Below are 25122 nucleotides of genomic sequence, written 5' to 3'. Positions count from 1 at the left end.
GTGTCTTTGAATTGAATTCCCGAGTTCAATTCTTCCGAGAATTCAATTCCGAGTCCTATCCTCAGCCATCTCTGTGTGGAGTTTGCATGTTCTCCCCGTGCATGCGTGGGTTTTCTCCGGGTACTCCGGTTTCCTCCCACATTCCAAAAACATGCTAGGTTAATTAGCGACTCCAAATTGTCCATAGGTATGAATGTGAGTGTGAATGGTTGTTTGTCTATATGTGCCCTGTGATTGGCTGGCCACCAGTCCAGGGTGTGCCCCCCTTTCTCGCCCGAAGACAGCTGGGGTAGGTCCTGGTGGACTATCTAGCATGCCTTGCGGGCATTTGGAAATAACAATTTTAGGTTTAGTTTAGTTTTAGTTTTAGTTTAGTTCTTTTTTGTTGATTTATGCGGCGTGTTAACTTGCTGTGGATGTGTAGTTTTTGTTTTGTTGCACCGTGAGCAAGTATGTCGTTCAAGTATATCAGCCCAAATTTTTTCAACCTAATGTGGCCCATGAGTGAAAAAATTTGCCCACCCCTGGTTTACGTCCTAACCTTTTACGGATTAATCGAAACACCAAGCTTGAGATTAATCGACTAAGAAAATAATTGTTGTTGTATCCCTTTTAAAGATTGATGGTGGGCGCCAAAGCAAAACCAGTTGAGAACTCCATATAATAAAGACGTCATTCAATTTAGGTTACTGTAAATGTGCGACCATGCAAACACACAAATGACATGTTGCCATGTAAATGAGATAAAATAAGAAGTCCAAAGCCAAGGTATGGACTGTTTCCACATGCAAGCGTTCTGTAGGTGTGCTGTTCAAGAATCAGTCAATGGGTGCATTTCCTGACAGCAAACAGCAAGTAAGCAGACGCTAGAATTGAAAAGGAAGCAAGCACACTTCCTCTTTAAAACCACTGCAACAACATTTGACCAAAAATCATTTGTGATACATTATTTGTGTCAGCATGTCCTGTTATTGATCTCCACTTCTTCTCAGACCAAACCACATAATCCAACCGGGAAAGAAAGACAATCAGTACAAATACAGAATCACTCACGCCTTCATTTCCCATAGGCCAAATGTGGAATTTTATTTTTGTTCTGAGACTTAGACCCGCCTGCTCCGGTTGCCCGTCTCCACTGGTGGTACTTTGTCATCACTCCATTGTTGTCTTGACAAGAAATAGCCATGCTGAGCTCGGGGAAGGAGTCGCAGTGTTCTCGTGGAAGTGCTTCAGAACTCGATACTTTCAAGTCAGGCCCTTTTGTGAATAAACTGTTTGGGAAGTTTTGCCTGGATTATTAGCGATATCAAACCGTGCCGATCCGTGCTTGGTTACTCACCAGAGAAAATCTGACCTTTCTTCCGTAAAGATACCTAACACATGAAAGGGAAAGACACTACATTCTTGGTCAAATGGGAGTGATAAATATTTGATGATAACATTTGTAAGGCAGGTTGACCTTTTGAAGGTGATTGTGCACAAAAGCAGCCCATGAAAGGTCTTGCAGCTATGAAATCCACCTTTTTGTCCATACGGCAACTTCAGCTTTTTAATAATATTTATTCTATGTTACTGAAGATGATAGCCTAATTAATCAGATCTAAATGCACAAAACAAAATAGGAAATACAGCCTGATCATTCTTTTGCGGAGCTATAAGTTAAAATAGCTTGGTGACGGTCTCCAATGCTATCTTGGGAACCTCACTCCATTTGATTATTAACTCATTGTAGGTATACCTGACTAACTTTATTTATTCTCTAAGATACCCATTCAGATACAATCAGTCCTTGTTGTAGTTATATAGTGTATATGTAAGTCTGTTGTGGTAAACTTTGATTTTCTAGGCTGCTTTAATGCTACCTTTACCAGCTTGGGAACCTCACTCAATTCGACTGCTAACTCATTGTAGGTATATATGACTATATTTATTCTCTAAAATACCCATTCAGATACAACCAATCCTTGCCGTAGGTATATAGTGTATATGTAAGTCTCTTTGATTTTTTATGCTGCTTTGATGCTACCTTTACCAGCTTGGGAACCTCACTCCATTCGATTACTAACTCATTGTAGGTATACACTACAACTTTATTTTTTTTCTAAGATACCCATTCAGATACAACCAGTCCTTGTTGTAGGAATATAGTGTATATGTAAGTCTCTTTGATTTTCTATGCTGCTTTAATGCTACCTTTACCAGCTTGGGAACCTCACTCCATTCGATTGCTAACTCATTGTAGGTATACATGACTAATTGTATTTATTTTCTAAGATATCCAGAGAGACTGAAAGTCTCTTTGATTTTCTAGGCTGCTTTAACGCTACCTTTACCAGCTTCGGAACCTCACTCTATTCGATTGCTAACTCCTTGTAGGTATACATGACTAACTTTATTTATTATCTAAGATACCCAGTCAGATACAACCAGTCCTTGTTGTAGGTATATAGTGTATATGTAAGTATCTTAGATTTTCTTTGCTGCTTTAATGTTACCTTTACCAGCTTGGGAACCTCACTCCATTCAATTGTGACCAGTTCTTATTGTCAGTGTCTAAGGTACCATAATTTAACCAGCTGGGGAAGCTCACTCCACAAAATTACCACCAGTCCATATTCTGCATATATATAAATATATATACTATGTGTGTGTGTGTGTGTGTGTGTATAAGTAACTGTTGTGGTTAACTTTTATTTCCGAAGATTTAACGATTCTAGGGAACCTCACTCCATTCAGTTACCACCCGTCATCAATTATATATTCTCATCTTGTGGCGGTGCTTGGCTAACCTTTTACCGTCAAAGTGAAACCACAAGTTTCTAGCACACCCTCATGAGCTCACCGGCCGACGGGCCTCGCCGATTAATGAGGTGCGCTCCACTGGCTCGTATTTGTGTAGCACCTGCCATCTGTGTGTCCTTGAGTAGATCCTGTGTGTGTCTGTGTGAAGTGTCTTCAATGGCGCTGGCTGTGCTCCGAGGCAACCACCGTCTGTCAGCGCGCTTATCACTTTGCGTGCGGTTGTTCCAGTGTCTCGGGCCTCCCGCGGCGAATCCGAGCGCGCATTTAACATCGGAACCTGCACCCAGTGGCCCTCCGGCTCAGCGTGGACCGCTAACACTGCAGTCCTTTCATTCACTGTCTCTCTCACAGACACACAATTATACAGTCGGCCTCTCACTGAGCGCTTTTGTTTTATCTCTTCGGGAGGAGTGCTGAATGAACGCCACTGGGCGAGGATGTATGGGATAACGACTACACTCAATTTGGGATTCTCATCCGCCGGGATCGTCTCTTTGTCTCTCAGCTGTTTGTGATGCGCCTTTCATCCGCCCCTTTTTTGCTGTCTTTTAGCTTGTTTGCGGCAAACCAGGCTAAATAAGACTCTCGGTGGTTGGCGGCAGACGTGCCAAATTTGACGAGACATGGAAAAATGTCATAAAAGTATGGTGTCTCTCACTCATCATCTACAGCGTGTCTGTCTTGGAACTTGTGGGAGATTTGTCCTTGACTTGATGCAAAAGACTTACAAGGAGGAGGTGTGACCTTGAAGTAAATAATAATCTCACGGTCCAGTGAAAATGCTTATCTTGAGGGTATATGCTACAACTGTGCCTTTTTAATATTCACCCAACTTTGATGCAAATGTAAAGTAACATCGTGCTGACTTGTTAAAGCACTCTTGTGCCTGGGGAACCTCACTCCATTCATTTACCTTCAGTCCTTATTGGAGGTGTATATGCTGCCTGGGCACAAAAATAAAAAGGACACACACTCTTATTATTTTGTGGGACCGCCTTCGGCTTTGATTATGGCACACATGCAATGTCACAACTCTAAATTTACCACCCAGAGGAACCTCACTCCATTCAATTAGCACTAGTCCTCATCAGTGTCCAGTAAAAAAGGCTTATCTTGAGGGTATCCATGCACCTTTTTAATATGCACCCACCTTCCATGCAAATGTGTTGTGTGAAGTGCAGGTAGAGGTCGGTCCCGCCTACTCAGCGAAAGGAAGGAAGCGGAATGTTTTTGATTGGCACGCCCACTTTTAACAGCTGGGGGGGAGAGAGACAGGCAGATGTTTTCGGTTTTTTTGCAGCCTCTTCCATATTAATTGCCACCGCCATCGCTGTCTCGCTGCAGGAATGGGAGGCATGTGTAGGCGGAAAAGCAGTTGTCATCTTGGAGGTGTGTTTGGGGTCGTTATCATGTCGGGAATATGACACGCAGACCAGTTTCTGCTTTAAAATGTCATAGCTATCTGGATGATAATGGATGGATGATACATCTTTTATGCTATACATGCTGTACATTTGCTACGCTAAAGTACTGTATATCTGGAGCATTCTTGGATACCTTTTCTTAGGCTCTGTCCACACGGAAATGTTCACACTGTGTCATCCAGATGGGAACGGATCTCTGGGTGCAAACAATGTGATACACAAGCCACACCCACATGCGGCGCTGTGAAGAAACACACAGATGGAACCATGTCACACCCTAAAGTATCATCATGGCATCGTTTTCGTTTTCCACACAGGTTCCATCAACTCAACTATCATCTAATCATCAACTAATCATCTAAAATCGAGAGTAATGCACACAAGCATATGAGTCTTATTTGTGTCATAAATGGCTTATTTTATTTTGTTATGTCTACCTTTATGGTAATGGTTTAATTTCATTTGGACATGCATCAGATTACAATTGAATGCATCACATAATCAGTTCACAGTTCCACATGTCCAAAAGGAGTAGGAAGAAGCAAAGCTTATTAAATCCTACCCCTCCATCTGGTACTTTTACAATCAGTAACTGTTACATTTGCTCACTTCCTGCTTTCCTAATATAGGTTTTTTTTAATTTAATTTTTGTTACGTACCGAAGTATGAGGTGATATGACCATGCAATTACATAATCGGTACCATAGTAACTGTCAATAGAGTGTCAATATAGTACCATACTGTCAATATAGTACCATAGTAACTGTCAATATATAGATATATATATATATAGCACATGATGACTGGTTGAAGACTCTTCATCCTTGTATTTAGCAAACATCAACTGCTTGTATTGTTTCTTGAATTGGCTCATTGTTGTGCAATGTTTGAGGTCCTTACTCAATCCATTCCATAGTTTGATTCCACATACTGAAATGCTATGGCTTTTTAATGTAGTCCTAACATATAAGTGTTTCAAATTTAGTTCTTCCTTTATTATGTTTTATTATGTCAATTGGATAATATGAGTGTAAATGTCACCATAGGGGTGTTAGATTATGTTAAGAGGGCTCTAATAATGTAGTAGTAAACATAAACATGTATTTAGTAGTATGCTCTAACTACGAAAATATAAGGAATTCTATGGAAATTCACAGGACTATAAACAATTAACCATGACAAATGAGGAAATGACATAGTGGTATCTTCTTAAATTTGGCATCAGTCAGCGATTTTGTACATGCTTTTAACACGTATACAGATTAAAGTCTGCAAATAACTCACCGATATTTCCATGCAACCTCTCTTATTTATGCATGTCCGCTTCAAGAGTCAAATTTCGATGACCAGTGAGCGAAAAATAAGCATTGCAGCCCCTCAATAACATTCCAATTGCCCCCCTGCATTCAGACACTTATTGTGGATAGAGAGTCTTGTGCCACGGTGGTTAGTTTGCTATCTCCTTGCGCAGAGATGAGGTGAAAAGAAACCTGGCAGCTGGCAATGAAGATGGCCGAATGAAAGCCTGTTCCGCTCCACCGGTCCACCTAGTTTAGCTTTTGTATGCTGCCTATTCCTCGCTTGTGGATGCATGCATTTTTCCCTCCGGGGTGCCAAGTTAAACGAAGGTATTTTCCCTGTCGTTTCCTATGTCGTTTTTAATCGAAGCATGTATGGAAAAGATGGAGAGATCTCCCAGTAGCCTTGTTACTAGAATTTTGGCTTTGGTTCTCCAACTGAGAACACGCCGTTTTGTTTGTCTCCAGCCTTAATGTTTGTCCGTGCTCGTGTGTGCGGCTCCGCTAAGTGCTGTTCTGCACTTTATCAACTTTTTACAACTTGAACTCTGCAGCAATTATGCGGTATTGATGTGTTTCCGTCCCCTTGTGAAAGGCTTAACGCGTTATTAAACTGCTGCGACTTGAAGAGTGTGTCAGTTGGACATAAAGATTCCAGAGTGAGTCCTCCTGTTGCTAACCGCATTCCCGCTGTCTGTCTTGGATCCACGAGGCGACTACAGTTGTGGCATGCGTTTTTTTTTACCCTCCTCCACCACAGCATGCAAGATAAATGCCCAGAGTCCTTTGATTTGGGAAACAGTGTTAGCAGCGTCTGGCGTAGACTAAGCATAGCTCAGCTAGTTTTGGTTTTAGAATGGGAATGTTTTTTAAGTCGCATCCCTGGACTAAAAGTAACCTTGTGGTGGTTTTGGCTGCGCTATATGTCAGGTCTTTGAGCGAGGGGAATGCGGCCAGGGAACATGAACACAACACAGCAGGCGACACATGAGGAAGTGAAGGAGTTTTAGCTTGGTTTAGAGGAACTGAATTTCAGTTCTGTCGGTGGGAAAGAAGTAGCGCTTCCTTTTGTGGAGGCCATCAGGAGGGGGGAGGTTAAATAAGCTCTGCTTCTTCCTACTGCTATTCGGACATGTTGAATTGTGCAATTGTAAACGTGATGTACTTCAATGTGACTTGTGGTCGAAAATAACGACATACCATCACAGATAATATAACATAGCATACAACAGTATACTGTATATGACATAAATAATGTCTTATCATTACTATCATCTGATTACTGATTCATATAACAGCACAATGTTAACAATAACGTTAATCAGCGTAACGTAGCATAGCATAACATAACATCATTACCATCATATCAGTACTGATTCACATACCTTACTAATGTTGTGTAACGTAACATAACGTAGTAGCATAGGGTAACACAGCATCATGTAGAGTAACATAACATAGTAACGTAGCGTAGCGCAATGTAAATAGTATAGTTACATAGCATAGTAACATAACGTAACGCATCAAAACGTTTTATCATTACTGTCCTCCATTACTATTACTGATTACCATTCACATAACATAGCATCGCAACGTAGCGTAACGTGGTAATGCAACATAACTCAGCGAAACATAACGTAGTAATGTAACGTAACCTAACGATGTGGTAATGTAGTGTAATGGGACATAGCGTTGTAACGTAACACAACAAAGTGGCATAGTGTAACATAACATAACTTGTTATCATTACTATCATCTCATTATTGATTCTGAACTCAGCGTCACATAACGTAACGTTGCGTGACATAACGTTGTAATGTTGTGTAATGTAACGTATAGTAACGTAACACAATGACGTATCATAGTGTAGCATAATCATTTCATCATCAGATTACAGATTCACATAACTTGGCGTTGCAATGTAGCGTAACGTAACATCACGTGGTAACGTAACATAACATGATGTCACGTGACATAACGTAGTAATGTAACATAGCCTTGTAACATTGCGTAACGCAACACAACGGTGTATCATAGTGTAGCATCACTTTTGATCATTGTAGTAATGTAACATAGCCTTGTAACTTCCACCTTGTAAGCGGAATGTAACACAATGAGTCATTATCATAGTGTAACATGACTTTTTATCATTACTGTCGTCGGATTACAGATTCACATAACCTAGCGTTGCAATGTAGTGTAACGTAACATAAGGTGACATCGCGTGACATAACGCAGTAATGTTGTGTAATGTAACATAGTGTTGTAACATAGTGTAATGTAACACAATGAATTATCACATTGGCTATCATTGCTATCACACAACATAGCGTAGCGTAAAGTAGCATCGCTTAGCATACATGTACTGTACTTTAACGTAACATAACAGCATAACTTTTTATCATTAACATCACCTGATTAGTGCTTATTTATTTCATAACGTTCACACCAGATCCTAAATATTCATGAAGCGTGCATTTGGCAGCAATGCAGGCCAGGGGAGCGCCACCAGTTGCGGAGCGAACAAATTAGCATATTAATGATATAAATGCTGTATAATGAACACGTGGGAGTGGATTATGCATGTGAATCATTGTCAGATCAGTCTGGGAAAAGAACGCTAATGAGGTTAAAATGTGCGTTAATAGGAATCTGGATCGTCGTCTTTTTGATTGCACTTTAATGGTGAATTGTCTCTAATCCGCCCCGTAAAATAGAGTTGCAGCAACACAATAACAAGCTTTTATGGGGAGATCATCGTATACGTGCTTGGATCAATGGAAAGCTTTGAAGGAGCTCTTTTGCTTATTTCAAGGAGGAGCGCTGCTGTTGCGCTTTTTTACTGGAAGCCCCCCCCAACCCCCCGGCTGTGTTTGTTCTTCTAAGGAGCTTAGATGCACTGAGAGAGCACACCAAACTTAATGTGGTTTGACAAGCCTCGACTGCAAGTGGAAGTGGAGAACACCTGTTAGACGCATTTGGGAAAGGAGGCCTCCGCTTCCTCTGCTCAACTGAGAGCATGCAACACTGCAGCGGGAGAACACAAGTGGGATTTGGATGCAGGAAGGGATTTTATATGAGCCTTTTTCATAATAAGACTTCATTTATTAAATATTTAAAATTGCTGTCCGGTCTTGGTGCAAACTTATATTGCTGTCCGATTAAAAAAAAAAAGCATGTATGCAAATATCCAATGTAGAATTTGGGGTCTCCAGCAGGAGCAACAGGAATATTATTTATATTCAGACTCCACCGCAACGTGTTTGGCGCGCTTACTGCTAACACTTCAGGTGTTGCTGCACATTTTGACACCTAGCATGTATACCTAACCAGCTGGCACCTAGATTAGTGTGCTAATCTAGAACAGTTGATAGCATGTAGCACGTAATCAGTCCCTCTTTTTCAAAAGGTTGTTGCTTTGAGGTTTATTCAACGTAAAGGAAGAGGTGGACGCAAGTCGGCTGTGCAGGGGCACATTTGATTGCTGAAAACAACAATAATTGGCCAAAATGTGCAAATAAAGCGTCAGCCTTAAAGGGCCAGCCTTAAAGGGCCAGCCTTAAAGCGCCAGCCTTTAAGGGACATCCTTAAAGGGCCAGCCTTAAAGGGCCAACCTTAAAGGGCCAACCTTAAAGGGCCAGCCTTAATGGGCCAGCCTTAATGGGCCAGCCTTATGGGCCAGCCTTAAAGGGCAATCCTTAAAGGGCCAGCCTTAATGGGCCAGCCTTAAAGGGCTAGCCTTAAAGGGCCAGGGTTAAAGGGCCAGCCTTAAACGGCCAGTCTTAAACGGCCAGCCTTAAATGGCCTGCCTTAAACGGCCAGGGTTAAAGGGCCAGGGTTAAAGGGCCAGCCTTAAAGGGCCAGGGTTAAAGGGCCAGCCTTAAAGGGCCAGCCTTAAAGGGCCAGCCTTAAAGGGCCAGCCTTAAAGCTCCAGCCTTAAAGGGCCAGCCTTAATGGGCCAGCCTTAATGGGCCAGCCTTATGGGCCAGCCTTAAAGGGCAATCCTTAAAGGGCCAGCCTTAATGGGCCAGCCTTAATGGGCCAGCCTTAATGGGCCAGCCTTAAAGGGCCAGCCTTAAAGGGCCAGCCTTAAGGGGCCAGCCATAAAGGGCCAGCCTTAAAGGGCCAGCCTTAAAGGGCCAGCCTTAAAGGGCCAGCCTTAAAGCTCCAGCTTTAAGGGGCCAGCCATAAAGGGCCAGTCATAAAGGGCCAGCCATAAAGGGCCAGCCTTAAAGGGCCAGCCTTAAAGGGCCAGCCCTTGTTCAATTTGTGTGACTTAGCACAATAGCAACATCAAAAAAATCCTGGAGGGTCTGCATAGAAATGTGCTGTCCACTTCCTGTACCTGTATTTTGGAATGCACCATATCCCCCACGGCAACCTTGACGTGAGCTGCCAAAGTGACAGCGCCATACCATCGTGATAGAGATGAGTGCTGACACATTAACCTTGCAAGGACCCCGTGACACGGCGCGTCCATGTCAGACCACCATCTCTGCATCGCTTGTGACTCATCAGCTTCTGCATCTCAAGTCTCGTTTTTGACGATGCTTTTTGTCAGCTTGGATTCCTTCACTTGCTGAGACCCCCCCCCCCCCCTCTTTCTTGTTTGGTCTTAGCTTTGTCTGTGTGCGCATGTTTTTTTTACAGCGGCAGTCAAAAACAGCAGCGTCCTGTGTGGTTTAATTTAATCAGCTCGTCCCTTCAGTGTGCATTTTTCAATTTAGTGCGTGATTCCACCTTACTGGGGGACTTGGACCTGCAGAAATAGTCATTTAAGGACGTGCAAGCAGCCTTGTGGATTGACATGTAACAGACTCGCGGCTGAATAATTAACTTCTCCTGCTTAATTCATGCATCAGGCACACTTTTCGTCAGAGTAAACGTATTTGCCGCTCTGTGTGTGCTTTTTGAGTGCTCGTTCTTTGAAGGATTACAAAGTTAGATGTGCACGGGTGACAAATCCCTCGGGGTGTTTTGGGGATAACAAGGAGCTGGGGGAAGATTGCATAGAAAAAGACACAGAACAGTGAGTGTCTCGTTGTTGTTTTATTACAAGGAAATGCAGCTCTTCAATTTTGATGAAGTAGTGACTGCTTGACATCAGATATTCAGTGTAATTCAAAAATACAAGTAGAGGATGCCCTTTGGGATACACTGTGGTTATCTACAATCATTCATTTGTAGTTTATACATGTGTGAATTACCACTTTAAGTAAATAACACATGGAAACTATACTTTAAACATCATTTCATTACCCTGGTGTCAATCTATAAGTAGACATGACTATAAATAATGCAAAATGCAGCACAGCTCAACTTTGTTTGGAGGGTGTGTTCAGGTGAACTGGCTCCAATATTCCCACTAACGTCGTATTTACACGATCGACTTGAATGGCTCGTTTGTATGCACGGAGCTGCAAAACACCCGTGCTGAGACTTTAGACAGTGTGTGCAATGATCGCTGTGCCGTGTGTTTGCTTTAAAATGTGTATGTAGAATATGAAGAAGCACCATTCATCACCGGTAAAACAAATAAAGCAGCCCAGAAGGTAATATAGTAACTTAAAAAAAATATATATAATAATGTTTTGTCCCACAAATATATATTTATAGTGGGATTAATCTTAATAAATTTTGGTGGCTCACTGCCAACATAACCGTGCTATTAATCTCCAAATAAATTATGCATTTCCTCATCTGCACGGAGTGTCCTTCCATGCTTTACATTAATCTTGACCGCATTTTAGCCTCCATAAATGCATGATAATGACCTCTTCTGTGCAGATTTACATCCCATTACTGCTTATTGTTTCTATGGCACCCAATGATTTCCACTTATGCTCATATTGAAGCCTTTTTTCAATGAAGCATTTCAAACATATATATATTCATATATATATATATATTTTTTTTACAGTGCTGGCCAGTTTCCGAGGTACCGTCCAGCATGGCCTCCCGCTGGAAATCGGCGACACGGTGCAGATCTTGGAGAAATGTGAAGGTAGGTAGAATTTATCTAATAGAAATGTTCCCAGACGAGTGGACGCTTTTATAGCCGCAAGACTATTTTCACTTCCTGTATGTGCAACGTCCATATAGCGTGTTGCCACGTATGCAGTGTCTCTCAATGGGGGTGATGTGAGAACCAAAGCAGGGAGGAAAAATAATTGGTTCTGCTTGAGTAGCGGCACGTGCCTGACCCCCCCCCCCCCCCCCCCCCCCATCCGTACATGAAATGTCCTCCAATGAAGTGCTGCAGTGTTACATTTAAGACAACATGATAACAAAGACCTCGCTGAAGAAAGGACAAAATGAGCACTGACGGAAAAATCTCAAGCTGACTGTTTTTCCAGCCATGCAGCCCACGCCGAGTCTGCTTTTCTCCTCCACGTGTTATTCAAATTTGGCGTTCATCGCTTTTGTTCTGCACACTTAACTTCCTGCTCGCTCGCACACACACTAGACCTGGATGTGATATTGCAGCAACACACCTGGCAGGAAGTCAGCAATAGCACCGCCAGCAGGGATGCTTCGGCCCAGGAAGGAGGAGCGAGAGCAGCAAGGATGCTGAGCGACAGCAGCCCAGACGTGCTAATGTTTCTGCCTCACGTGGATGACACTTCAAAGCGAGTGCGGAGTGTCTGTGCTGACAACGCCACGTCACTCCTTATGCGGTTTGTGTTTGAATCCGCCTGCAGAGAAACGGAGCATTTGACAGCAAATAAACACGTGTCAGCTGCCTCTTACAGACGTGTTGCCGTCCCGTGTCAAGCAGAAATATGAATACACTCGACAATAGGGGAGTCACAAGACGAGAGGATACGCGAGATTTGGTTTACGGGACGAGAAGAGATTTTAACATTATTTTAGCACAACGAAAACACATATGACAGCTAGGAGTTCCCCGAGTTCAATTCCACCCTCGGCCATCTCTGTGTGGAGTTTGCATGTTCTCCCCGTGCATGCGTGGGTTTTCTCCGGGTACTCCGGTTTCCTCCCAAATTCCAAAAACATGCTAGGTTAATTGTCCATAGGTATGAATGTGAGTGTGAATGGTTGTTTGTCTATATGTGCCCTGTGATTGGCTGGCCACCAGTCCAGGGTGTATCCCTCCTCTCACCCGAAGACAGCTGGGATAGACTCCAGCATCCCTTGTGAAGATAAGCGGTAGAAAATGAATAATTACAAATATATAACAACATATTAACAACATTTCAACTATGTTTCACTCTTCTGTGTGTATGCCACCGGCCCTGCCTCCACCCATTAAGTCAGAAAGATTGTATCGGGCTCACTTCGTTCATGCCATTATTCTATGGAACCAAAGTGCTGAAATCAGTGCCGAGAGTGATTTCTCTTCCTGAAAATAGACATACATGCACATGGTAATATATTGAGGCTCGCAAAATTGTGAAATAAATTTTCATTTAAATGGGATCTATTGTGCTCATTTTACAACTCTTTGTATTGAGTTGTGGTCTCCTATAGAGCAGCTACACACAATAACCCACACAGAAAAGGTTTTAGATATTCCAGAATCTGCACTTATTCCATCTGTATTTCATTTGGTTTGTGCTTCCTGCCAAAACGGTCTGTTTTAATTTATTCCACCCACAGCCCGCCTTTGGTCACGCCCACTCCTCTGTGATTGGTCACACACCCAAAGTGCTTCTATGAACTATGAACCATATAATAATAATTCATTCATTCATTAATTTTCTACTGCTTATCCTCACGAGGGTCACGGGGGTGCTGGAGCCTATCCCAGCTGTCTTCAGGCGAGAGGCGGGGTACACCCTGGACTGGTGGCCAGCCAATCACAGGGCACATATAGACAAACAACCATTCACACTCACATTCATACCTATGGACAATTTGGAGTTGCCAATTAACCTTTTTGGAATGTGGGAGGAACCCGGAGAAAACGCACACATGCAAACTCCACACAGAGATGGCCGAGGGTGGAATTGGACTCGGGTTTCAAAGCTGTGAGGTCTGTGCGCTAACCAGTCGGCCGCCGTGCAGCCATAATAATAATCATAATAATACATTTTATTTGTATAGCGCTTTTCAGAGTATTCAAAGACGATTTACAGTGGAGAAAAAAAGAGGGAAGTCCACTCCTCTGTGACATCACAAAAGGGCAGTTTTACCACGCCTTTTGAAACGGAGCGTTTTCAGCCATGCCAAACTTCTTTCAGTTCTCACTTCCAAATGCGCAAACCTCATTATCTGAAACTTTGGCATGGTTTAACATGAGAATAGAACATTTTAACTACATTTATAGGTCAGAAAAGAGGAAAAAGCATAATAGGTCTTCTTTAACTAATCCATTAATTAATTAATTAATCTTGTCATGTTTTAAAAAAATCCTGAAAGTAAAAACTTGATTTCACCACCTTGGCGTGTTTATTCCATAGAACAACCCTTTTGTCAGTCGTACAGCCTCTTCGTCTCGGTGGGTGGAGGCGGGTCCACTAGCATACACACAGAGTGCAGAAGTGTGTAACATAGTCGTAATTCAAGCAACTGTCGTATCGTTCTTGTAGACCCAATCTACATATAGTACATATACATATATACACACACACACACATATATATATATATATATATATATATATATGAATATTTCAACCTTTTTTCTTTCAAATGATTATCAAAAATGAAAATCTGTAATGGGCTTCATCAGTGTACTGCTATGCTACCATGAGAAGGCCTCCAAGAATGATTTCTTACACGTCTTGTGGCCAAGCTATAAAGTTTAACATTCCAAAATGAGAAATCCAGACCACAGACCTTTTTATGTTTTTTCCTGGTGTCAACCGTCTATAAAGGTAATTAAGTAAGTTTGTCCCTGCAGGCTGGTACCGCGGATTCATTCTGAAAAACCCAAACGTCAAGGTAGGTGCAACATTGAACTGCTGGGAGTAATGACGTTGTGATTGATAGAGCCTACGTTATTTGGGTGCTCCACAGGGTATCTTCCCATCCAGTTACATCCACCTGAAGAACGCCCATGTCAAGAATAAAGGGTACGTCATGTTTTGCAGGCTTGATTTTTTGCACGCGTTCACGTCTCAATCGAGGTTTGTCTCCTTCCAGGCAATTTGAAACGGTCATCCCCGTGGAGGACACGGTCATCACCGAGATGACGTCCACCCTGCGGGACTGGGGGGCCATGTGGAAGCGGCTCTATGTGGTAAGTATTTGCTTGAGGAGTCCCACAACGGAGCTTGTCTGTGACCGTGTTAAATGCAATCACCAAAAAGCCATTTCCCACACATTTATTAGCGGGATTGATTGTGTTTGTGACCCATTAAGTTATCTGGGGCGCTGATTAAAGTGAGCTGATGAATACTTACACATCAAAGCGCATGCATTTGTGGCTAAAACGCAGCAGGACACTGAGGCTAATTTGCACAAAGTGGCTCTAGACTGGGATTCAGGCATGAGAAGATGAAATGTTTTATATTAAGGCCAGATTTTTTTCCCACGATCTGGCTTGAAGTAATACGATTTCTCGCCTCTCATCCCGCAGAAGAACGAAGGGGATTTGTTCCACCGGCTTTGGCACGTGATGAATGAAATTTTGGACCTGAGGAGGCAGGTGCTGGTGGGCCACCTCACACACGACCGCATGAGGGACGTCAAACAGCACATCACAGCCCGATTGGACTGGGGCAACGAGTAAGTAGAAAATTCCTGTCAGGGCTGCGAGATTCGGAATAAATAATCCCAACTTCTGTCTCTCCCTTTGGACCCTTGAGTCTACTTAGTGACACGTCTTCTGTTTCTTTCTGGGAAGACGACATCTTAGGATAGATTGTGTGGTTAGGGTGGAAACAGGGTGCAGAAAAACAGCCAAGCGAGGAAAATAAAGCAGTAAAAGTAAATTTAGGCTTGTACGCACGTGCGCTGGCCTTTTAAAAATAAATCTCTAGCTTGAACGGAAACCGTTTTTTGCAGGCTAAGCGGATTCGAACACAACAGGTGGCGCTAGAGCCCAGAAACGTGCAACCACTATACATCAATTTTGGGGGCCATACTGCTATTTATACGTATATTTTGTTATTTTGTCATGAACTATTAATATCGGGCTGCACGGTGGTCAAGTGGTTAGTGGCGCAGACCTCACAGCTAGGAGACCAGGGTTCAATTCCACCCTCGGCCATCTCTGTGTGGAGTTCTCCCTGTGCATGCGTGGGTTTTCTCCGGGTACTCCGGTTTCCTCCCACGTTCCAAAAACATGCTAGGTTAATTGGTGACTCCAAATTGTCCATAGGTATGAATGTGAGTGTGAATGGTTGTTTGTCTATATGTGCCCTGTGATTGGCTGGCCACCAGTCCAGGGTGTACCCGCCTCTCGCCCAAAGACAGCTGGGATATAAATTGTAGCTGTATATAAATGTATTTATTATTTATTCGTCATTTCCAAAAGCCCGCAAAGCATGCTAGGTAGTCCACCAGCAACAATGATATGAACTATGAACAATAAATCATTTGATATCAAGAGTATATTAACTCGGGCTGCACGGCGTGGAGTGGTTAGCACACAGGCCTCACAGCGAGGTGACCCAAGTTCAATTCCACCCTCGGCCATCTCTGTGTGGAGTTTGCATGTTCTCCCCGTGCATGCGTGGGTTTTCTCCGGGTACTCCGGTTTCCTCCCACATTCCAAAAACATGCTAGGTTAATTGGCGACTACAAATTGTCCATAGGTATGAATGTGAGTGTGAATGGTTGTTTGTCTATATGTGCCCTGTGATTGGCTGGCCATCAGTCTCGTCTGAAGACAGCTGGGATAGGCTCCAGCACCCTCGGGACCCTCGTGAGGATAAGCGGTAGAAAATGAATGAATGAATGAGTATATTAACTCCTCCATGTTTACTTCTCCGACAACCTCATCGACATATTTTGCAATCAGGCAAAAATGCACAAACATGGCAAAATGTTGAAAAAGAGTATCGCAAGCTACCTAGCATACCTTGGGGCAAATATAAATGGGTGTTTTTTTTTACTTCTACTCTCGAAATATTTCATTTTTTGTTGTATTTCTTCCATTTTGATGTTTTTATGTTAAATTTTACTTCTACAATGTGTCACTGGCTAATAAAACCAAGCTGTGGACCGCAAATGGTCCCCGGGTTCCATGTTAGACACCCCTGTAATGCTACTACTAACAATAATAGTGGTGTTCCCACTCAATAGTTTGTATGTAATGTATGATATGTTTTTATCCGCAGACAACTGGGTTTGGATCTGGTCCCTAGACAGGAGTTCAGCATGGTGGACCCGGATGAAATCAGCGTGACGGAGCTCTACAGACTGGTGAGCGCGATGCTTCTGTTCTCCATGGATGATATTGGTCCCCATGCTGGTGTCTAGAGAGTGGGTCCCCATATGTTACATGTAGTCAGTCCCTGGACTGGATTACGTCGCTATGGAGAGGGGGCCAAAGGTTGAGTCAAAGCCAGAGTGGATTTCGATAGTGCTCCCCTGCTTCTTCTCCTTCATATCTTCAGAGATGTGCCATTACCATAGCAACCACATCTTCACTGTGATACAGTGTAAGGAAAACACACTAGTTGGAGTAATTGAAGCACTTAATCCATCTGTTTCTTTTTTTGTTATTGTCCAAACAAAAGCTTACCTCCATACAACGGTATTACACAATGAGCACTTTTGACAAGATAAGGAAACGGGGGTGCATTCTCCCCCAGAATAAATGCACACACAATGGTCGCCCACAACAATCCCAGAAGGACGCCTGTGTTGTCAGCGAGATCTTTGTTGTCGACGGCACCGTCTCTGCGCTGGACTGCGCCACTGCGCCAGTGTGGAGTGGATTAATTAAACAGAGATGAGCATCACGTGTGCTGGAAAGGACTCGCGGGGGTGTTATCGTGGGCTGTTTTTGTTACCACGAATGATTTGAGATTACTCACACAACCCGAGAAGGAGGATGCTAAAACACACACGTCTTGGGAGTGACATATCCCGCATGAACAGATGGATGCGGACGTCCTCTGTGACCTCAGGTGACAAGTGAGGCATAAACATTCCCTGCAGGAGTGATGTGGGAAGAAGGGAAGGTAGCATTAGCCATTTAGAAGACCTCGGCTTGACCATTTAAACCTTTCAGAAAGCTTTTTGCAATTTACTTACAGTATAGTCAGTCAATTGTGATAATATTCATATATAGTCTCTTTTTGATTTTGTACAATTTTTTACATTTCTTTTTCGATCTTTTCTATTAAAGCTATTAATTTCCAAATTTTCCGCATATTTTTTGTAAATGTTGTTGGAATATCATGACTTTTTTTCCAAAAATATTTTGACTTTATTCCCATGATATTATCCGTATTATTATTATTATTATTATTATTATTATTATTATTATTATTATTATTATTATTATTATTATTATTATTATTATTATTATTATTATTATTATTATTATTATTATTATTATTATTATTATTATTATTATTATTATTATTATTATTAATTTCCCTCCCCTATTTTCTTTTCAAAAATCACAACTAAATTTTTTGTAATTGTATATTTTCTTTGATTATTTCAAGTCTGTGCTACTAAAATGACATTATTTCTCAGTCATAATGTTATGACTTTCTTTAAGATTTCCATTACTACAATTTCCTCATAATAATACAACTATTATTATTATTATTATTATTATTATTATTATTATTATTATTATTATTATTATTATTATTATTATTATTATTATTATTATTATTATTATTATTATTATTATTATTATTATTATTATTATTATTATAACTTCCCTCCCCTATTTAAAAAAAATCACAACTTAATTATTTTTAATTGTTTATTTTCTTTGATTATTTCAACTCTGTGCTACTAAAATGACATTATTTCTCATAATATTATGACTTTCCTTAATATTTCCATTTTATGCTACTACAATTTTCTCATAATAATACAACTATTATTATTATTACTATGATGATTATTATTATTTTTCAATTTTTTTTGCTGGTCTTGCACAACATGTGGCCCACAGGCCACACTTCTCACACCCCTAATTAGCGTCAAGTACATATCATATATTTATTTTCATTTTCTCGTCCATCATAAACGCAGATGGAGCATCGGCATCGCAAGAAGGAGACGCCAACGCCGGCCAGTACCCATCATTTATTTGTCCACGTCAAGAGCTTGATGAGCGCCAATCTGGGGGAGGAGCTGGAGGTCTTCTTCCAAATATATGACGGGCGGGAGAACCGGCCACTTAGGTAAGGACTTGAATTGCGCACATCTCTATGCACTTGGTGGGTAGCATCCAGCGCTACTTCCAGCGCTAAAAGCATTTTATCTTTCAACCACTGTCATTATCTCCAGTTTTTTCTCTTCTGTCATGTTAGCACTCCAGGAGAGAGAATGCTTTAATGATAAGACTCCTTCAATGCTCTTTGAAGTGGATTTTAGAGCACTTTTCTTTCTCATTTCAAATGAAGGACCCTCACAGTTCTGAAGTTACTATGGTAATTGAACTCGGAAATCCATCCAATAATATTGATTTGCGTCGTGTGGGACTTCTGAGGAGGACATTCGGCCGAATTAGGGGAAAAAACATTATCTGCCACCTTAAATGCCAGCATGAGTACGACTCCCGGGGCTTGTTCCTATCGCTGCTGGGTTTGAAAGTTGCAAAATCGCTTGGCAGGAATGACCCGAGGGCTAAAGTGACTTGTGATTTCATCATATAAAGCGTGACGCTAAATGACCAGGCCTTTATTATCGCTAAAGATACTATCATGGATAGTAAACCTTAATGTTTAATTTTAATAATAAGACATTGCTTAGTTTTCACTGTCGCCTTCATAGAACCAAATCATTTTAGATCCAATGATCACCCCTCCTCTGTCGTGATTGTTCAGGAGGTGAGAAAAAGAACGAGATTTAGTGGACATACTAACTTTATGATACTGTATTTCCACTTTAACATTGCAAGTTATGTTTACATGTACACAATTACTTTTACCATTACTAATGGTTTGTTTACTTTCTGTGTTTGACACGGTAAATAACCATCCTCATACTTGATGCATTCAGCTGGGATGCACCCCCCCCCCCCAAAAAAAAAAAAAAACGGACCTCTTGTGTGTGTGCATGGCCACTGCATTGCTTGTCTTCGAGGAAAAAAAGATGGCACCGCGCCAGCGTTGTCTCTCGCACTGTCTGGCCTTGCAAGTAAACAGACAAGCACATTTACACATCTCGGCCCGTCTGGCCGCGAGCCACGGCGCCGCTTGAATCCGGTGTGGGTGCTTTCTGTGTGTCATGGACCAGATGGGGGTCCAACCCGTTGTTTGTCTCGGTGCCATGCCAGCACCAGAAGACCCCCTTTTGCACCACGGCTGCTCCTTTTTGTGTCTGAGGGATAATGAACACAGTGATGTGTTGTGCTAACATAACCACGACTGTATAACTTTTAGGTAGCCTTTCCTCGACAACTGCCCCCACCCCACTAGCCCCCGTAAATGCAATTATCAATAACATGAGAGGGGCCGGCGAGTGCTCTAGGGGGCCCAGAGGGGAGGGAACGGAGCCATTCATATTGTGTTAATACGAGCGGTGATAGAGCGAGATAAGGTCCCACTGGGGGAGGAGTAGATCAACAAGCTGTGAGGGAGGGGCTGGCAAAGGACTGGGAGAGGACATATTTGCATATGTGTGTGTGTGTGTACGAGTAGCTGGTAATCGGTGGTTGCGACAATAAGGCACTAATTAAGGTGGGGGAAACCATGCTAAGCACGGCGCGGCGTCTGATGCACAGGAATCCGTATGGTGGGATAAATGGTGTGGAAAGTCACACGGAGCATCATGGATCCACATGTGAACATTCCCTCACGTGTTGCTTTTTGATTGGACAGTTCAGACAAAGCTAATCTGACTTGGGACATTCCGGGCCATCGTCGCTGTTGAAGTACACACATTCAAAAGTTTTACGGATGCTTTGTGTGTCCTTGTGCGAGTGGCTCGGACTGCTATAGCCGTGTCAGCAACTTGGCTCTTTGTCAGGCGCTGGTGCATTACAAGGTTTTCTGTCTGCTTATCGGGCCGACTGTGAAAGTCACCTAACTGGATTAGCCGAGCCGGGATAAGAGAGAGCGAGAGAGGCCCAGCTGGATGCCTCTGCCGGCTCTTTTTTTTTGAGTAGAGGGGGCAGTGGTCGTCCTTTCCGCTTTTGCCCGACATGGACTTCAATTTGTGGTCGTTTGAGGGCACCGTGCCGTGGGTTCAACACACAAAATACCACTTTATAACTTTACGACGAGCATTCCTTTGTGCTCTCTTTGTGTAATTTCTTTCTTCGTTCATTCATTTTCTACCACTTATCCTCACGATGGACGCAGGGGATGCTGGAGCCTATCCCAGCTGTCTTGCGGGGTACACGCTGGACTGGTGGCCAGCCAATCACAGAGCACATATAGACAAACAACCATTCACACTCACATTCACACCTATTGACAATTTGGAGTCGCCAATTAACCTAGCATGTTTTTGGAATGTGGGAGGAAACCGGAGTACCCGGAGAAAACCCACGCATGCACGGGGAGAACATGCAAACTCCACATAGAGATGGCCAAGGGTGGGATTGAACTCGAGTCTCCTCGCCGTGCAGCCCGAGTTAAAATACTCTTGATATCAAATGATTTATTGTTCATAGTTCATATCATTGTTGCTGGTGGACTACCTAGCATGCTTTGTGGGCATTTGGAAATGACGAATAAATAATAAATAAATTTATATACAGCTACAATTTATATCCCAGCTGTCTTCGGGTCTTCGCCAGCCAATCACAGGGCACATATAGACAAACAACCATTCACACCTATGGATAATTTGTTGTCGCCAATGAAGCTAAGATGTTTTTGGAACCCGGAGATGCTTGCAAACTCCACACAGAGATGGCCGAGGGTGGAATTGAACCCGGGTCTCTTAGCTGTGAGGCCTGCGTGCTAACCACTCAACCGCCGTGCAGCCGTAATTTCTTTCTTCTTTCTTTGAATTTGTGCAGTGAAAGGTTCTTTGTCCGGCTGAATAAGAGCGGCTTGCCCAAGTCACCAGAGAAGACGGAAAGACAGTGCACACTATTTGTGGTGAGTACTGCCAAAAACCCTAAAAACCCTAATCGACTACCAAAAGTGTTGCTCACATCTTGTAACAATCCAGGATCTGGGAAGCAGCGACCTACGGAAAGATGTCTACATTGTTGTGCACATGATAAGAATAGGTAGGCCTCGCTATTTTTAGCAGGGTTCCTTAAGAGAAGCATCATAGGTTAGAATGTGTTGTTGTTCGTTTTGCAGGCAGAATGGGCGCCGGAGAGAAGAAGAACCAGTGTAGCGTTCAATACCGCCGGCCGTTTGGCTGCGCCATCGTAAGCATCGCCGATCTGCTCACGGCCGATTCCAAGGATGACCACCTGCTCAAGGTTTACGCGTAAGCGCATGGAAACGGGGCGACAGTTGTCTGTTTAGCTGATATGAATAGTGCAGGTGCCAACACAGCAATCAGGGGAATAGCTATTATAAGTCATGCATAATCACAATAAATACATATTTTTATATGATTTTATTGCTTATTTTTAAATATTGTGTGTGTTATGTTAACTTGTGTATTTTATGTATTTAATTGCATTATTGTTCTGTTGTATTACTTTGTTTTTTAGGTACTATAATAACCAAACTGCACACAAAAACACAAGAGAAAATGTAATTTGGTTTCCCTCTGTATTGTTTTAGATGTAACACAGAAAGTGAGTGGTACCAAATCCACGAGAACATCATCAAAAAGGCCAATTCGAGGTACAACCTGTCTGGATCCAATACAGGTAAGTTTTGAAGTAAAATTTGTATAAAAAGAAAAAGAAAATCAGATTTAAATGTGTTTGACTTCGCTTTATAAGAGGCATAGCATACTAGTAAAGGTCCTGAAAGATGCATATAATGACTTTTCCAAATATCCATCCATCCGTTTTCTATGCCACTTGTTCTCACTAAGACCTTGGTGGAATGCTGGAGCCTATCCCAGCTGACTTTATGCGAGAGGTGGGGTACACCCTGGACTGGTGGTCAGCCAATCACAGGGCACATATAGACAAACAACTATTCACACTCCTATTCATACCAAGTTACATGCAAGTTTTTTGAATGGGTGATGCGCAAGCGGAGATTGATTGAAACCCAGATCTCCTGACTGTGTGGTCAACATACTAACCACTAGTCCACCGTGCAGCCGCTTTTCCATAAATATACTTTCAAATTTTGTTTTATTGAAATAGACACTGAAAGATCTCTTTGTAAAGCACCACTACTAATAAGTGGTAGGACTTGTTTGAAGTCTGGCAGTGCTGGAGCCGTGTTGCATCATCATCAGTCTGGTACCATGTCCGGTCCGGCCTGAGTCACCACACTTTGTGGGCATTGAGTTCTTCTTTTTTTTTGAGGGGGTGGGGGCAGCAATTAAAATGAGCCTCACATGGTTGTCTCTACAGGAAGCCTACAGCAATTGCAAAAAGGCAGCATTTATATAAATAGCCGCACACGCATCACCACGCCGAACAACAGCATCAGCAGTTTCCCGTAGCAACAGGTCGGCCGTAGACGTCAAGAAGAAAGAAAAAAAAAAGTGTGAAATATGAAAGCATTGTTTCGCTGCTTTCAAACATTGGTGTGCACTTTCCAACGAGAACGCACGGTGACTGAGCCTCAAAGACAAGGACATTTGTCCTCACGCTAGACAATTTTGACACCGAATCTTACTTAGTCAGCGTCTCTTTTCCAGCGTCCCCCGGGGGACCAATAATTACTTCGCACGATATCCAGAATGGTAATTTATCACAGGCCATCCCTCCAACGCATTGGATGGATGCAGCAATTATGCTCAATGTCACACTGTTGTGTGTTATCTGAGCTGTAGGACCGATACGGCGTGACGGCGCTTCCACTGCCACTGCCTTTGTAATAACAGTCTAATAAAATATCAAGAAGAATGCAGCAGACCACCTTCCTGCATCCTTATCAGACACTGGACCATAAATCATATTTTTCTGTTATTTGGCACAAAAGCTGTTGGTCTGCTCACGTGTTGAAAATCAGCATGAATGGGTGCTTGTTCAAAAATAGCCTGAATAACAAAAAATACGAAATCTGTTGCTTATGTTATAATTCTTCGTCGTACCCCATATTTTATGGAATAGCCTCATTTGTCCCTGCTGACAAAAAACTGCCCGCTTCCCAATAACATCTGAAACTTTAAGTGAGCCAAATTTAAACTATATTTTTCGAGTTTTTAATTTTTTAAAGCCTCGTACATTGACATAACTACAACAAACATTACAAAAATGCTTATTAGACTTATTATATGGAATAAAACGATTTAGAAATAGCTTCCCAAAAACTGCTATAAATATACTATATATTAATCAGCTTTTTCCACTTTGATTTAAACTACTTCAGCGTGAAATATACTGTACACATCACATATTTATATACTGTACACATCATAATTATATTTTTTGAGTTTTTAATTAACTTATAATGACCACATACCTAAAAAACTAAAAATACTATTTTAAAAAAATAAAAAATAAACCTCAGTTATTTCTTACTAGGCACTCAGATGGGTCACTGACTGGGCGCAATATTGTTTTTCATACATTTTATTTTTCAACAGTACCAAAATGAGGGGAACACACTCCAGGCCAGGATTACCAAAAATGTCAGCTTCCCAAAAACAGCTGTAAATATATGATATAGGCATATATTGTTTCCACTTTAAGTGTCAATCCTATATTTCTTCATATGGAGTATGAATCATATTATGGGAGTTTTTAAATATTTTTTAAAGACCAGTAGAAGTAATGACCAAAAATGTCAGCTTCCCACAAACTGCCATAAAGAGTGGATATTTTCCTCTTTAAAATAATCACTCCTCAACAAAGTCAGTGTGAAAAAAAAAAAAAAAAATATATATATATATATATATATAATGAATATATTATAATATTAATAATTTTTAATCAACTTTAAAGTTGACATAAGTTTATTTTTTATACTCCAATAATTAAAAAAAATACAATACTGCTTATTATTCTTATTAGGCTTTTAGATAGGTAAGGTAATTGGCAGCAACTTTGCTTTTTATGCATTGTTATTTTTCTACAGTGTGAAAATGGGGGAAAAAAACAGAAATGAGGTCCTAATGACCAAAAATGTCAACTTCTCAAAAACAATATTTTTCCCCAACTTGAATTGGCATTTCAGCATCTCTTATGATGCATTTTCTGAAAAAAATCCTAAGTGCTACCCAAATTCTTCCCATCCTCACTAAAGGTCCTTGCAGTTGCTGTAGAACTCCCTGCATAATTGAAGAGCCTCGATTTATAACACTTAGTGTCAGGGAGCCGATTAAAAAGGGTTCAATGGTGTGAGATAAGTGTTGTTGGGGCTTGTGTTGTGTGAATCATCTTTGTGTTGCTTTCTAGAGACCTGGCAGTGCAACAGAAATCTCTTATTAGCAGCCTAAACTAGACAAAGG

The 25122-nt window shown here is 41.8% G+C and overlaps 1 protein-coding gene across 4 annotated transcripts in view; it reads left to right on the top strand.

Annotated features, from left to right (window-relative positions):
* dock4b (dedicator of cytokinesis 4b) overlaps nucleotides 1-25122 on the top strand; it is an 88632-nt gene that overhangs the window by 16274 nt on the left and 47236 nt on the right. For all 4 annotated transcript variants that reach the window (XM_058078052.1, XM_058078051.1, XM_058078054.1 and 1 more), the window contains exons 2-12: nucleotides 11445-11528; nucleotides 14390-14430; nucleotides 14506-14561; nucleotides 14632-14728; nucleotides 15068-15216; nucleotides 16773-16857; nucleotides 18658-18809; nucleotides 21599-21680; nucleotides 21754-21814; nucleotides 21891-22023; nucleotides 22326-22414. In XM_058078052.1, coding sequence (XP_057934035.1) covers nucleotides 11445-11528; nucleotides 14390-14430; nucleotides 14506-14561; nucleotides 14632-14728; nucleotides 15068-15216; nucleotides 16773-16857; nucleotides 18658-18809; nucleotides 21599-21680; nucleotides 21754-21814; nucleotides 21891-22023; nucleotides 22326-22414 — 1029 coding nt within the window. The remainder of the gene's footprint in view (nucleotides 1-11444; nucleotides 11529-14389; nucleotides 14431-14505; nucleotides 14562-14631; nucleotides 14729-15067; nucleotides 15217-16772; nucleotides 16858-18657; nucleotides 18810-21598; nucleotides 21681-21753; nucleotides 21815-21890; nucleotides 22024-22325; nucleotides 22415-25122) is intronic.

Source organism: Doryrhamphus excisus, chromosome 7 (assembly GCF_030265055.1).
Source record: "Doryrhamphus excisus isolate RoL2022-K1 chromosome 7, RoL_Dexc_1.0, whole genome shotgun sequence".
In the NCBI taxonomy this organism is placed as follows: domain Eukaryota; kingdom Metazoa; phylum Chordata; class Actinopteri; order Syngnathiformes; family Syngnathidae; genus Doryrhamphus; species Doryrhamphus excisus.
The sequence above is the reverse complement of the archived record's forward strand: the minus strand, read 5'-3'. Positions and strand labels throughout refer to the sequence as shown.